This window comes from Lissotriton vulgaris, chromosome 7 (assembly GCF_964263255.1).
Source record: "Lissotriton vulgaris chromosome 7, aLisVul1.2, whole genome shotgun sequence".
Lineage (NCBI taxonomy): Eukaryota > Metazoa > Chordata > Amphibia > Caudata > Salamandridae > Lissotriton > Lissotriton vulgaris.
The window spans coordinates 1,392,503,819-1,392,519,942 of NC_141695.1; the positions used below are offsets into that span (position 1 = coordinate 1,392,503,819).

The following is a 16,124-nucleotide window of genomic DNA, read 5'->3' on the forward strand; positions in this document are numbered from 1 at the left end:
GAGATCTATGGAGGATGAGATCAATACTGAAGCAAATGGAACCAACATAGTCCAGGGTTGCCCACTCTGAACATGCATAGTAAGATGATTGGCTGTGATTTCAAGAGGTGCATACCGAATGCTGATTACACCCTTTGCTGATGTGATGGTCCTCTCATTGGGCCTTTTTTTGGAAGAGTGCCAAGCCAGGTGCTTATGTTGTAATGCATCCCTCTTTATTTCTGTTTTATTTATATGTGGCAATGTAGTAGTATATTAAAATAAACAGAATTATAGAGCAATAGTTTGTAATATACTGCATGAAAGGTAAAGCAGGGCAGCCACAAGGAGTGCGCAGTCAGAGCTCTAATCCCAGTCTCCACCCTTGTTAAGGCCATGTGCTCCAGCTAAATAAATTGTATTTAAATTAGGAAAATTATATCATGATGAGGCAGTATGGTTCCCACACAATTAATTGGTGCCAAACGCTGGTACTGCATTGGCAGGTAAAAAACGTTCCCAATTTTTTTTTTTCTGCATAGCAGGAGACGCCTCTTATACGAAAACCAGAGTTTTTGACTTGGGACACTCAAAAGCTTCTGGCAGATCTGAAGTAAAGCAATTTGTGGGATTACCCGACAATTATTAGAGGAGTTGGCCTAACGGCTAGGGCGGTCGACCTCGAATCTGGAGAACTGGGTTGGAGTCTCGGCATTGACGCTGAACATCCTGTGATTCTGGGCAAATCACTTAATCTACCCGTCCATAACAAAAATGAATGTGTTAATGTAAGGCAACTGGTGCTATGTGAAACGCTCTGATACCCGATTCGGGTCAAGTTCGCGCTATATAAAACTGTGTAAAAAAAAAAAGTGAAGATATCGAAGCAGTAAATGAGACAAGACACATTAACAGTACAATTTATAGAGAAATGTATATTCTGTATATTTCCAGGATCTCCTGTACGTGACAAAATATGAGTGAATGGGTTCTGTGCATCAAGCTGCAGGTGCATGAATACTGTGGGAGCATGTTAGCATTTCTAAGCTTTTTTGAGCAACATTGCTGAGACTTTAGGTTGAGAAAATATAATTTGAGAATAGGATTTGAGTCCACGCCCTATTTTATACATTTCTCTAATGCAGGGACTTCATAGCCTTTTAATCCCATTTCTATGAATACCTTTTCCTAGTTATTTCTATTTGCTACCAACACCCTGCAGTAACTGCTGGCTCTGTGTTTCTTTATCTCCAGAACCTTTCGAGCTTTTGCCCATTTCTGTCATTATTCTGGCTTTCGTTCTTTTGTTCCCTTGCGGTGCACTTCTCTACCAATGTTACTTCAATCTAGTTTAGAGATTATTTTACTGGGAACCTTCATCTTCCCGTTCTAATGATTTTAGCATCCATTTTCTGATACTAGCTTAGTCTATACAGGTGTCTATTGCCTTGTAGTCTCTGTCAAGGATTTGACGATGGATTTAAGGAAAGACAGCTCTTTTCTTTTCCCAGAAAATAAAAATATTAGTCTCCCGGTAAGATCCAATAACAACAACAAGCACTGGCGTTGCCAATAGGTCTCGCAGTAGGAAAGTTGGAGCTATTGGTTTTTTAAATGACATTTTATATTTATATATTGTTATTGGCATTGTCAATAACAATATATAAATATAAAATGTCATTTACAAAGCCAATTGCTCCAACTTTTCCAAATGCGAAACCTATTGGCAACGCCAGTGCTTGTTTTTAAAGGACGCATTTGCAATGCATTAGGTTGCGAATTTGGGAGAGTTTAATCTATTGGCATTCTAAATGACAATGCCTTTTATTTAATTGTTTTAAAAAAGTCATAAATAAGAGGCATTGCCATTTACAATGCCAATAGCTCTAAGTACCATAAATGTGAGACCTGTTGTATTGAAAATGTTTGTTAGATGGAGCCACTAGCATGCTTACCGTAAAGGCACCAATGAAAGCTAGAATGAAGGCTGCCTTAAAAGGCTCATAAATGCACTGTGGGCATATTTCAAATGCTCGGCATCCCCATCGGCCCACTCTTGCAGTTGCGTCACCCTTTCCACCTCACCCCTCTCCTGTGTGCTCGTGGGGGCGGGTGCATCACATCCTGTCCATTGTTTGTGTCCCCTCCCCAGGACCTTTGTTCCAGGGCGTTGGCTCCATTTACTGCGCCGGCCCCTTCAGCCCCCTTCGGGTTCAGGCCTCTGCTATGAGTGCAACAAAACTGCGGAAAGCTGGTGCGGTGGTTTACAGACGAGCTCTGAGGCACTGCTGCCCCCTAGGTAGGGCGGCTATTGAAGACGAGTAAAAGTTTTGGGAAGTCTTGTATGCTCGGATGTGTGGGGAAAACCAACACGCTGCTCTTGGCCTGCAAGGGGGAGGAGCTTGTATTCCGGTGCCGCAATCAAAGCTGTCCCGATTTACCAGGAGGGCAGAGATGGCGTCCTCATCTGCCCCACAAATATGCAGTGTAATATAGGCTGTGGCGGTCAGAAGTGCAGAGGTGACGCCCGCCTGTAAGAGTTACCCCAAAGCCAAGCGGTCCGGCCCGGTTGTCAGCACAAATGAGCTGCCTAAGCACATGACACATCAACTCTGGGACAGCCACCGTATCAGCACGGGGCATTGATTGATGTTGCATTGGGATGGGACACAATTAGCCGGGTGGCAGGTGAGGAGTGTGCTCGGGCACTGTTTACGTTGTCTCTCGAAAACCTCATTGCGAGTCATATAGTATTATAAGTCAGATTAATGCCACTTAATAAAAATTTGCTAACAGTTGTTGTTTGTGATGACTGATTTCCGGAGCAAATGGTCCTATCACCTGGGCATTCATGCTTGGCTAGCAGAGACACGAGGCGAGCCCAGCATGTGAAACCCTGTAAGGATAAGCTGTTCCTAAAATACACAGGAGGCGGGGCTACGTGAGGAGGAATCATGTTGTGATGTGCGGTATTACTGAGCAGAATGTGAGAACATGCACAGACAGCATCAATTCCCCCAAAAGAGTTCCAAAAAGCATCCTTAAGTGCAAAAGACTGTGAATTTTGTGTTGAATGGGGTGAAAGATAGTAAAGCAAAGGCTGGTATTGAGCACGGAGGGAAGGCAAGGCAGAGAAGGGGAGGGGGGAGGAGAAATGCGACACGGCGGGCATGGGAGGGGGCCGAGCGGCAATAAGGAAAAATCTTGGGGACACCGTGAAACTCTGCTCCCAAGCCCTGCAGGCGTGAGGGACGCGCAAGGCCTGGGCTTGGCTGAGCCTAAGAGAATTTCCATTCATGTTAAAGCTTGCCTTGTGACACGAGGCGAGCCCAGCATGTGAAACCCTGTAAGGATAAGCTGTTCCTAAAATACACAGGAGGCGGGGCTACGGGAGGAGGAATCATGTTGTGATGTGCGGTATTACTGAGCAGAATGTGAGAACATGCACAGACAGCATCAATTCCCCCAAAAGAGTTCCAAAAAGCTTCATTAAGTGCAAAAGACTGTGAATTTTGTGGTGAATGGGGTGAAAGATAGTAAAGCAAAGGCTGGTATTGAGCACGGAGGGAAGGCAAGGCAGAGAAGGGGAGGGGGGAGGAGAAATGCGACACGGCGGGCATGGGAGGGGGCCGAGCGGCAATGAGGGTGATAGTAAAGCAAAGGCTGGTATTGAGCACGGAGGGAAGGCAAGGCAGAGAAGGGGAGGGGGAGGAGAAATCCGACACGGCGGGAATGGGAGGGGGCCGAGCGGCAATGAGGGTGTGAAGCAGCAGGGGCCTGGGGGAAGCTGGCTGGGGAGGGGGAGGAGAAATGAACAGATGTCCGTGAGGTGTGGGAGGAGTGCCTGATGCCAGATGGGGGCGGGAGAGCCTGGGAATGCGAGAGGCTGGGCTTGCATGCGATGCGCGTGCTGAACAGATGTCCGTGAGGTGTGGGAGGAGTGCCTGATGCCGGATGGGGGCGGGAGAGCCTGGGAATGCGAGAGGCTGGGCTTGCATGCGATGCGCGTGCATGTTTGCTCACGTGATACACGTGAACTGCAAGAAAACCGCGGGGCTGAAAGCCCTTGGTTTGACTTGTATTTTGCCGACATGAATTCTCGCTCCGCTCAATGCGCTTGCGCGCATTGATAGGTCGCGAGACCTAAAAATCAGGACTATATTAACAGGAGGGCTGTGGAAATGAAGGTTGTGAGTTGAGACTTATGGTCAATTGAAGGACAGGTGGAGAGTGTTGAACGCAGGTTGAAATCAACAGTTGTATGCACAGATGAGCCGTACACAAGACATGGCATACCTCTTCGTTCTGGTAGGCGGTGACGGTGATGAAGGTGGTCTCTGGAAAGCTGAAGGATGAGCAGCCCCCCCAGCGCCGACTGAAGACGTCATTCGCCTGGACGATATGAAAGCGGGGCTGGTACTTGTGCATGGAGTGCAGGATGATCTAGGAGGGGGTGCAATGTATGCGAATAAAAGCATGAAAAAACAATGATAGCATAAAAGGTACACTGTCCACTGACCGTAGTCCTGTATGGCCATGGTGGTTGCCCATCACCCACTTTCAGTATGGTATGGCCCATGTTAGAGATTCCTAACCCACTCCCACCACCTCTGTCCCGCTGTATCCAACTTATTGGAGGCGCAGCCCACTCCCTTGCTGCTACCTGATGCATGTAGGACATGGATCCCCCTCTCTGGTGCACACAAGAAATCAAGCAACCTTCAGCAGTAGAGCATAGGCCATGTTGGTCATAAGGAACCCATGATTACAGCTCTGGCGGTGGAATCCCATGCCTAGTCCTATATAGCCAAGGTTTTAGCCATGTCCCATGACTCCCTGCCCCTCCTTACATGGCCCATCTGGTCCAGTGTGTTATTTGTCAGCTTGATCTTGTGGAAGGAGATGGACTGCTTCATCCATTGCTCGCCGCTGGCCGGGGATTCCGGGTGAATGTAGACTCGGTTGGGCAGCTGCGGCTCGGCTTTGCCACTCGCTTCCCAGCGCTTCTCCTGCCACTTGTACCGTGTGTTGTCCACCGCCACGATGTCCAGCAGCATCATATAGCGGGCATGAGGATCCAGTCCAGACACACGAACTTTACACTGTGGAAACATCCGTCTACGGAGAGGAGACAAAATCAAAGGTGAGTTTTACACCAGCAAATTACTCAGCAGAGAACTACTAACTACCACGAAAGCTGTCAAGAAATCCATTGTACTCACTGGGAATCTTTTTTGCATTTCCAGTAGCCATGATTTAGCCATTTTTAATAGGAATCTGATGTCGAGCTTCTAGAGGAACCATGTCACTCATGGTGCCGACATACATTTTTGACAAGTTAACGCTTCCAGAATCAAGCATGAGACTGTCCAGGGCATGAATTATGGGGCATGGGGATAGATGTGGAATAGATTGAATCTATCAGCCACACAGGATTATTTCCCTGGAGGAGGCTTCTTCCTTACTGGCGGGAGACGCCCTAGGCCTGGGGAGAGAATACCTGCAGCAACAGGACAAATGTTTCAATGTGGCCTGCTACCCCCCGCTGATGTGCAGGAGATGTTTTTTTCCACCCCACCTCTAGACTGGTGGTCCAACTGCAAATCGTAAATCAAGCCTATACTCTGGTGGTTGAGTTAGACACATTATTTTTTTTAACGTTATTGGTTTACGATAGAAAAGCATACAATACAAAGCTAGCAGGGGATTTCCTGGCAATAGCTCCCCTTACCCAGTGTAGCATAGACATTCCCGTAAACGACCAAATAGGGGGCCGATGATTACTAAAACGATGATGATGTTAGGTATAGAAAACCTGCCTATGACTTCTAAGCAGGCAGGGACAACAACTTAAACATTAGAATGATATTAACATGTTCTCAAGTACAGCTATTGTTTGGAATGTACTGATTTGAATGCTAATGGAACCTATGCGCTTCCAGGGCAATAGTCTTTTCTGGCATGAGTCCCTATCATCCTTTCACTCCCCTCCTCCAGCAGGTTTTTTCATTTTTAGGTTTCGGCCTAGAGAGTGCATGCACTGGCCCTGCGAGATGTTGTTTACATACAGTGGGCTTACAACCCTCCCATGGTTTACCAATTGTTAGCTTCAGCGTCGCTCTCATTTCCTTTGTCCCCGTTTGTCAAGGCACGTGGGTGTCATGTCCTCTTATCGTGTTTGGCCCTCCCCTGGAGCATGGATTATGGCCCTCCCCTGGACATGGACCAGGTACTTGTGTCCATCCACAGATCCTGCTTTTGGAGCTACGTTTTTCTGTGTGTTAAAGCACTCCATTTGAGTGCTTGTGTTTCCAGTCCATCTCCTATATCCCCCTCCATGTAGCTTCCATTACATTCCACTCATTGTCCTTCCATGTTACTTCTTTTCCCTCCCATCACCGACCCTGTACTCTCCGCCACTGCACTATACTCTACACCACAGCACTCTACCTTGTACTACTGCACTCTACACTGCACCACTCTACTCTACGCCACTGCACTTTATGCCACTACACTGTTCACCACTCTACGCCACTACACTTTATGCCACTCTACTCTACTTTGCACTACTCTATGCTCCTGCAGTCCATGCCATTGCACTCTGTGCCACTATACTCTTCTCTGCACCACTCTACTTTACGCCACTGCACTCTACTTTGCACCTCTCTACTTTACGCCTCGCACTCTATACCACTGCACCCTATTCTGCACCACTCTACTCTAGGCCACTGCACTCAACACCATTGCACTCAATGCTGGTCACCTCAGCACCACTCCACATCACAGCACTTTATGCCACTACACTTTATGTCACTGCACTCTATGACACTCTACTCTGCATCACTATACTCTACTCCACTGCATTCTAGGCCACTCTTCTCAGCACCACTCTATGTTACGCCCTGCACTCTACGCCACTCTACTCTGCACCATTACATGCTACTGCACTTTATGCCACTGCACTTTAGGCATCAGCACTCTACGACACTCTACTCTGCATCACTCTACTCCACTGCACTTTACACCATAGCACTTTACGCCACACCTCTCTACTCTAGACCACTGCATACCACTGCACTCTACTCTGCACCACTACACTCAGCAACCCTCTATGCCACTGCACACCACTGCACTCTACTCTAACACTCTATACAACTGGGCACTATGCAACTCTACTCTATGCCACTGCACTGTATGTCATAGCACGCTATGCCACTGAACTCTGTGCTGCTGCACTCTGCACTACTCTGCTCTGCACCACTGCACTCTATACCACCCTGCTCTAGTCTGTCCCACTGCACTGTATGCCACTCTACTGTACTCGGCAAAACTCTACTCTGTGCCACTCTACTCTATACCACCCTACTTTATGTCACTGCATTCTGCGACATTCTTCACCACTCAATCTTCTTCACTGCACTCTACACCACTCACACCATTGTACTCTAATCTACACCACTACACTCTACGCTGCTGTACTATACTCTAATGTGCACCACTCTACTCTATGCCACTGCACTCTATGCCACTTCAATATAGACCAGTTTACTCCATACCACTCCACTCTCTGTCTCTCTACTGTACTGTGCACCACTTTACTCCACTGCACTCTACCCCAGTGCAAAACATGCTACTCTATTCTGAACCACTCTGTTACGCCACTGCACTCTGTCACTGCACACTACTCTGCACCAATCTATTTGAAGCCTCTGCACTGTACACCACACTACTCTGCACCATTACATGCCACTGCACTTTATGCCTTTGCACTCTATAACTCTCTACTCTGAATCCCGCCGCTCAACTCTACTCCACTGCACTTTACATCACACCTCGCAACTCTAGGCCACTGCACTACAAAATTCTACTCTGCACCACAGCACTCTACACCACTTTACTCAGCAATACTCTATGTCACTGCACTTCACTTTACTTTGCAATACTTTACACCACTGCACTCTATGTCCTGCTACCCTACTCTATGCCATTGCTCTCCATGCCACTGAACTTGGTGCTACTGCACTCTACACTACTCTGCTCAGCACCACTGCACTCTACGCTACTCTACTCTATGCCACTGCACTCTTCTCTGCACGACTGCACTTTGTGCAACTCTACTCTATGCCACTGCACTCTATGCCACTGAACTCGGTGCTAGTGCGCTCTACACCACTCTGCTCAGCACCACTGCACTCTACGCCACTCTACTCTAGTCAGCAAAACTCTACTCTATGCTCTCTAAACTACAACACCCTACTTTATCCCACTGCACTATGCTACTCTAAACCACTCAAGTCTTCACCACTTCACTTTACACCACTGCAACCTATGCCATTGCACTTTAATCTACACCACTGCCCTTTGCACCACTCTTCTCTACGCCACTGGAATGTACAGCTCAGTACTCTATGCTACTTCATTCTATGTCATTCTATTGTACAGTTCACCACTGTACTCTACTGCACTCTACCCCAGTGCACTATTTGTCACTCTACTCTGCACCACTCTATGTTAAGGCACTGCACTCTATGTCACTGCACGCTGCTCTGCACCACTCTACTCTAAGGCATTTTGCTCTACGCCACTCCACTCTGCACCATTACACTCTACTATATGCCACTTGAATCTGTCATTCTACTGTACTCTACCCCAGTGCAGTATATGCCATTCTACTCTGCACCACTCTACTCTATGCCACTGCACTCCGTGCCACTGTAGTCTAAGCAAGTCCACTCTACTCTATGTCCCTTCACTTCTGTGCCACTCCACTTTTGTGCCACTCTATGCCACACCACTTCACACAGTGGGACTCTATGCCACACTAGCCTACTCCACACAAGGCAACTCTACTCTATGCCACTCTACTCTACCTCACTTCATTCTGCCCCACTTCATTCTATGCCACTCTGCTCTATGCCACTCCAGGCCTCTCTACACTCCACTCTACTCCAGTCTAGTCTGATGTACTCCACTCCACTATACCTACTCCACTTCACACTATGCCACTGTACGCCCCTTCGCTCCACTCTACGCCACTCTAGGGCACTCCACTCTACATTGCTTTACTCTCCTCCACTCTACTCCACCCCACTCTATGCAATTCCACCCCATTCAATGCCATCCCACTTCACTCCACGGCACTCCACTACATGCTGCTGGACAACAATGCTAAAAGACATTAGTAAAGCCAATAGCTCTTGCATAGGAGAAAACCTATTGGCTTTTAGCAATGTTTGTTTTAAGCAAAGTGGCTGAATTTTCAGCATCCTTGAAAATTGTAGGGCTGGACCATGTTGAAGTTCACAAGGCGAATGAGCAGTAAAGATACCTTTAAATTTTGTTTTCATCTTGTCACATTTGCTGTGCATTCAAAGACTGAGATCAAATGTCAGGCTTTAGGGAGACTATAATGAAGCATTAGGAAATGGCTCCGACCATCAGTCTGAGGCATTTCCTAACGCATCTAATCAGTGAGTCGGATTCCTTTCCATCCAACCCATTTTGATAGAAAGGAATCAGACTGGCACCCAGCAGGACCCCCATGTGTGCACGTCCTCCGGTTGGTAGCCGGGGGTCCCCTCTGGTGCCCCCTGTTGATCCCTGCACCCCGTGGCAGGCACCTCTTTGTGTTTCAATGACAGCGTGCATTTTGTTCGGAATGCATGCTCCTATTGTAAATAATGGGAGTGCAACCGAACACTGTTCGGTTGCATCCTAATTGTCGGTCGGGACCACCGACAGGAGGTTGGGCGGTCCCATGACCGAAACGATGTTGGGTGTACTTGTCCGCCCGACATCGTAATTAGGCCCTATGTCTTCTTACAAACTGCTACTTATTCTTTTTTCATGTGATTTCTTTCCTTTACTGCAAAGTGAGAGATATTTTTAAACTGCAGTATGTGACAATATCTCTAGGGTAGGTGACAGTGAAAAGAAAGGCTGCAGGATGTCATTTTTTGTCATTTTTTTCTAACAAAAAGAACATTGAAATACCTGTAAGTGAATTGTACAAATATTTCAAAATATGTCAGTTAACACAGCAAAAAATGAAGGATGTTTTTAATTCTGATGCGTGGTGGAAACTAAGATTTTAATATGACCAAAACAAATCAAAACACTCAATGAAACCTTTGTTGTACACATCATCGTACAAGAGCTACATAGTTTTATTAGAAAAATTGTATGTCTGAAAATGTTGTGCCCATTTCAAAGGTAAATGTGCTACCAGGCCATGCTTTAGTAATATATTTGCGAGTGTACTCAGAAAATTATTCACAACCATTGTGGAAAATAATCAACTCTCAAGTCGCACTGAGCTTTGCTGTTATCAGCAGAACAACATGCACTTTCCAGTTTATCAACTTCTTTTTCAATGCATTCAGGAGCCTTAATTTTAGCATCCTTTCTGGGGTATGTTTGGGAATAGCAGGGTTCTGTGAAATTGGTATTGGAGAGCTCTCCTCACTCTCGCAGCTGTTATTATTCTTTCCTTGTCTCTCACACCAATGCCCATGGAGATTATAATTGGACCACTGCCCTCTCATTCGGAGCCCCTAATTGTGTGAATTCAAGTATATTTGCTGACTTCTAGGGTATCTTCCTTCACTTTTAATTACGAAGGCCTGTGATAACTAGTGTGACATGAAGAGTATAGCATCCTCACCATCTGCTCCTGTAGGCAGCCCCAGAACGTGAAATTATTTCTGTCTCACCACCTTTCCAGCTCCTCTATCCTATCATTTTGGAGCATTAGCAACACACTGTTAATGGTTGTTATTAGGCAGACAGGTTAACCAAAGTTTTAAGCTATGGTGATATGGGTTAAGCATAATCCAGTTATCAGGAAGTCTGATGTTTGTTGTTTCTTTATTTCTACAAAAAAAGACAACACATGTTTAGTCTAGTGGGCTTCTTCAAGCCTTCTTGGTATCTGTGGTCATATTAGATGATTTCTCTGTGTAGTCTAGTGTCAAAGAAGAGAAAGATCTTACTCAGTCCCATGTCACCCAAGTAGAGGTGCAGTGTGAGAAGTAGTTATGTTTAATCTAGGTCTATATATATATTTGTTTTTTACAGAGTTTTATATTGCGCAAACTTGACCCGGTATCGGGTATCAGAGCGCTTTACATAGCACCAGTTGCGTTACAAGGAGAACACATTCATTTTTGATAGGCACGGGGAGATTAAGTGATTTGCCCAGAATCACAGAATTGTCGGCGTCATTGCAGAGACTCAAATCCAGTTCCCCAGATTTGAGGTTGACCGCCCTAGCCATTAGGCCAACTCCGCTCCCCATAGAAGAGGTTTATTTTGGTTCTCAGTTCAGTGTGCCAGAAAAGTGAGGAGGCAAGTGTGGAGTGATAACCAGTATATTCCATTTTTAGTGGAAACTGGAATGTAAAAGGAAGCTCAAATGGAGAAAGTAGTGATAGAGGATGAATTAGAGTGAAAGTAAGCATATGCTGTCAAATCCCTGCTACAGGCCAAGGGATTAGCAGACGAATGTTATATAAAACATGGGTAACATAACCTGCCAGTCCATGACATATCCCATACCATGATGTACCTTACCACACCGTAGCACATATCTTCAGCAAGACAAAGAAAAGCTCACCTCCCTCCCACATCACAAGACTTGTGTAAGTCCCTTTTTGCTGCATTGTGAATCAGTGGGGGACATACCTGCCCGCTTTGGTGAGGATCATCTCGGTGCCAATGGCATTGAACTGCTTCCACAGTTCGATGTTCTCCAGTGTTATCTTCACATTACCTGGGAGCCTGGGTGCCTGGCACTGAGGAGGTGGCTGGCCATAGCCCAGTTGGGGGGGCAAGGAGAGGGCAGGGCCCTGCGGGCCAGGCAGCCCACGTTGATGAGGGTCCAAAGATGGGAAAAGGGAGTCAAAGCGTGGGCCGGTGTGATCCAGGTCTAGAAGGAGACAAAGAAGGGAAGCAGATGTTAAGGATGAAACACACAAGTACATCAGCACAGCAAGAATGCAAACAACATACACACTGAGACTCCTGGAGAGGACTTAAAGCCTAACTGCCAGGTATTACCCTTTGATCACATCCGGGGTGTCGACAAGCAGTAATACTCCATCAAATATCTCACGGGAGCTGTCGAGCAGTAGGGGACCCCCACCATTAATTTTGCAGTCTTGGACCCGAGTTGTGGATCGGTTCTAACCCCTCTGCCCCCCAGTATTCCTTCACGCTCCGGGGTACCGTATTGGGCCCAGTTGTCACTCATGGCCTGATTCACAAAGGTAAACTTACACTTTTGTTTAAGTTTATGTTTGTTTTGGAATTCACAAAACTGCATTTTAATAGTAGGTTTATGAGTGTGGAGGCTCCGCAGTCAGGGCAGGGAACTCCGCACATAAAAAGATATCCATGTTTTTAAAATCTTTTTATGTGGGGAGTTCTCCTCCCCAACTATGGAGTCTCCGCACTTGCAAACTTACCATGAAAATGCAGTTCTATGGATTCCAAAACAAATGTAAACTTACAGAAAAGTGTAAGTTTACCTTTGTGAGTCAGTCCCTCAGAGTTCAGATGCATTAGGAGACACCTTATTTAACACACAGACTCCAACAGCATAGAACTCGCCATCCTCATATCTCCTTATATTCACTAAGCAAGGGCGAAATTTCAAATATGCTGACATATTTTGCAGAGTTTAGAAAATGTTGCATTATGTTTTATTATGTGAAATTCACAAATTACTCCATTATGGTACATCACATAATTGGGACGGGGCAGCAAAATTATAGCACAAGATCTTGGGAACAGCACCAAGAACCAGAATGCAACTATCTGTTTTTTCCAGCAATTGTGTGTTTCTGGGCAATTTCTTAGCAAGAAATGTGTCACTTCAAAAATTGACACAAGGACACAGTTTCATCTAAAATATAGAACTAAATGACAGATTTACATTTAATGTAATTACATGTAATTTTTAACCCTGGTCGTAGTACTACGCTACGCTCACATATCGTGCGTAGTTTGCGCTACTACGTGAATTGCACGTAGCACAGTGCAAAAATGCGTAGCGGGCATTTTTTGCTTGCTTGCGATCCTCATCGTCAAGTTGGCAACTGCGAGCGAGCAAAATCAAGACCCAGCGAGACTTTTTCCTCGTTCGCGATCAGCAACATCAAGTTGCCGATAGCGAGCGTGGAACATAAACCTCTAGGCAAGATTCTCAACTCGGAGTGGTCAGGTTTCTCATTGCGAGTGGTCGCATATGCTCGCAACTGCTGGTGATGATAAAACTACCAGTCCGCCTTGAGAAGGCTGCCGCTCGAGTACAAATCTACTCGAGCGGCAGAAAACGACCGCTTGCACTGTGCAAGATGCTGTTTGCTATGATTGCACAGTGCGGATAAACATCCGGCACTGTGCAATCAGTTCGGACAGCATTTTCCCTACCGCACTAGGCAGTTTGCGTAGCTACGCATAGCCTGCGTAGTGCAAAGTGCACTTTGCTTAGCTATGCGTAGCGCTACTAAGCAAACTACGCCCAGGGTTAGTAATTTCACTTACATTTTCTTGACATTTTTAGTAATTACACAAAAGTAAATTGCACACCCTTAGTTTTTACCCAAAGGCCTTGGCAGCAACCTAGCACCCTTTATTAGGTCTCGGCTAGCGTAGGCTGCGCTTGCGAGATTTTATGTTTCTAGTAGTGGGGCTTAAACCCGCCCCTCTTCTCCATTGGCTGGCTTCCTAAACGTCCAGCCATTGGAGAAGAGGTTTGTCTTTCAATTTAAGGCCCGTCTTTTTCGGATTGGGGGGGCGCGTGTTTTTTTGGTTCTTTCTCTCTGTGACGTCCTCAGTCCAAAACACGCCCCCAAGTCTGAAAAGGACGGGGATTGTTTAACAAGAAGCCTTTTGTCCTACGATATTGGCTGCCAAAGCCTGAAAATCGTAGTCTTGTCTGGGATAGGATGGAAGAAAGCTTCTCAATTGTTCATTGGCTATAGAAAACTCCCATGCCCCTCCCGTCTTTAGCTGCTGCACGTGCCCGCCTCATGATAGTGGGTTGGCTAGAGCGAAGCAAGTGGGAAGATGCTGGATTTGTACTGAGTAATTGTTCTCGGCGGAAACTCAGGTGTTTACCGCCGACCCGGCTTACTGGTTTAAGGACAAACAGAGCCACCCGTGATTGGAATAGGATCCATGTAGGTGAGTAGATTCGTTATCACTGCAGGCTTAGTCGGCTAGACCCTGTCGCACAACAGCCTCCGCGGTGCAGCCCAGGCGCCACCCGGGCCATACTCGCATCACCTGCTCCTCAGTCGCTCTTCCCGTGCCCAGGTACTCTACCGTCCCGGTCTGTGCCGCCCCTGATCGCTCCTATCAGTGCTCGGCAACCTCTGCTGTGACACTCGGAGACTGCTCTGTTGCGGTTCCCGTCTCTCCCCCTAGCTGCTCCGATCGCGGCCTCCCTTTACCCAGAGACCACAAGCTTCCCTACTCCCGCTCATTTCAAGTATTTCTCCTTATCTATGCAACCCCTTATGCAGCCGCTCCCCTTGTCACCTTCGGTTTGCAGTTGTCAGCAACTTCTAGTGCTCAGTTGTATCGATGTTCACATCCTGTATACTAGTTAAGTACAAGCATACTGGTAGAGCATCCGGTCCCAGCTAAATCTGACCGAACATATGACGTGCACCAGCACGTAACTTCTCAGCAATGCAATACCTTGTTCTGGAACTTTAGGCTTGGTCCCAGGTATCTCCATCCATTTCAAATCATCAGCATTATTAGCACATTTATAGTTGACCACTATGCATTGAAATGCATAAAAGAGAAGTTCCCAGAACAGCAACGCATTGCCCTCCCTCGCAGCCCCTCTGTCCGCCTAAGATCACACCATGACTGGGGTGGCGACCTCGCTGGCCAAGGAGCGGGCTCTGGCCAATGGCCTCGGCACTAACGAGCATGCCATCAAGTACTTGCGGCAGGACTTTGCGGCGGGGTGGGGGCTTGGAAAGTGAGGGGCAGAGACTCGGCGAGTGTCCCAAAGTGACTGAGGGGCTCAAACTGTTAGATGGGGAGAGTTCAGTCGTGAGTGCGAGGGACGTGAGGGGGGAGTGTGAAGGGGGTGTGGGCAGTGTGGGACTAGGACAAAAAATAGACCCGGGCACTAAAATCAAAGTGGCCCCCATTAGTGAACAGGATGACTAAAGAGTCCCAGATAGGCAAACCGGGCCACTTGTGAACATGTAAAGACACGATGCGTAGATATTGTGCAATCTGCAAGATATAGGAGACATCATGCGTTTGTGTTTGCTGCAGGCAATGCTTGTCTTGCCTCTGTTCCCTGGTTGTGATCGTTTTCTTGCCTCTGTTCCCTGGTTGTGCTAGTTTTTCTTGCCTCTGTTCCCTGATTGTGCTCGTTTTCTTGCCTCTGTTCCCTGGTTGTGCTCGCTTTTCTTCCCTCTATTCCCTGGTTGTGCTAGTTTTTCTTGCCTCTGTTCTCTGGTTGTGCTTGTTTTCTTGCCTCTGTTCCCTGATTGTGATCATTTTCTTGCCTCTGTTCCCTGGTTGTGATCGTTTTTCTTGCCTCTGTTCCCTGATTATGACAGTTTTTCTTGCCTCTGTTCCGTGATTGTGATCTTTTTTCTTGCCTCTGTTCCCTGATTGTGATCGTTTTTTCTTGCCTCTGTTCCCTGGTTGTGCTTGCTTTTCTTGCTTCTGCCCCCTGGTTGTGCTCGCTTTTCAAGCCTCTGTTCCCTGGTCGTGCTCGCTTTTCTAGCCTCTGTTCCCTGGTTGTGCTCGCTTTTCTTGCCGCTGCCCCCTGGTTATGCTAGTATTTCTTGCCTCTGTTCCCTGGTTGTGCTCTAAAATCGATTGCAAAAAATGGAGCAAGGGTGGATAAATAAAATAAAGATGGTTGGGTAAAACATACACGGGTATGGCCTATCACAAATATGTAGTATAATCTATTCGAGTAGTTCCGCATGTGAAAGAATGTAATCATTTAAAACAGTTGACTGGTCTTAGCTGGAGATAGTTCTGACAATACAAAGTGCATGTACCTCAATGCGAGATATAAAACAAATAACAAAACTAGGTATAGAAGATCAGCACTTCACTTCAATTACTTTAGAGCTAGCGTGTGTGTGGCTCTGTGTATG

At 46.7% G+C, this 16,124-nt stretch overlaps 1 protein-coding gene across 1 annotated transcript in view; it reads right to left on the minus strand.

Moving 5' to 3' along the window:
- Nucleotides 1-16,124, minus strand: part of TBX6 (T-box transcription factor 6) — an 89,218-nt gene that overhangs the window by 19,842 nt on the left and 53,252 nt on the right. The window contains exons 2-4 of the mRNA XM_086928973.1: nt 11,662-11,905; nt 4,830-5,097; nt 4,276-4,422 (exon numbers count right to left, since the gene is read on the minus strand). Of these exons, the coding sequence (XP_086785099.1) occupies nt 4,276-4,422; nt 4,830-5,097; nt 11,662-11,905 (659 nt within the window). The remainder of the gene's footprint in view (nt 1-4,275; nt 4,423-4,829; nt 5,098-11,661; nt 11,906-16,124) is intronic.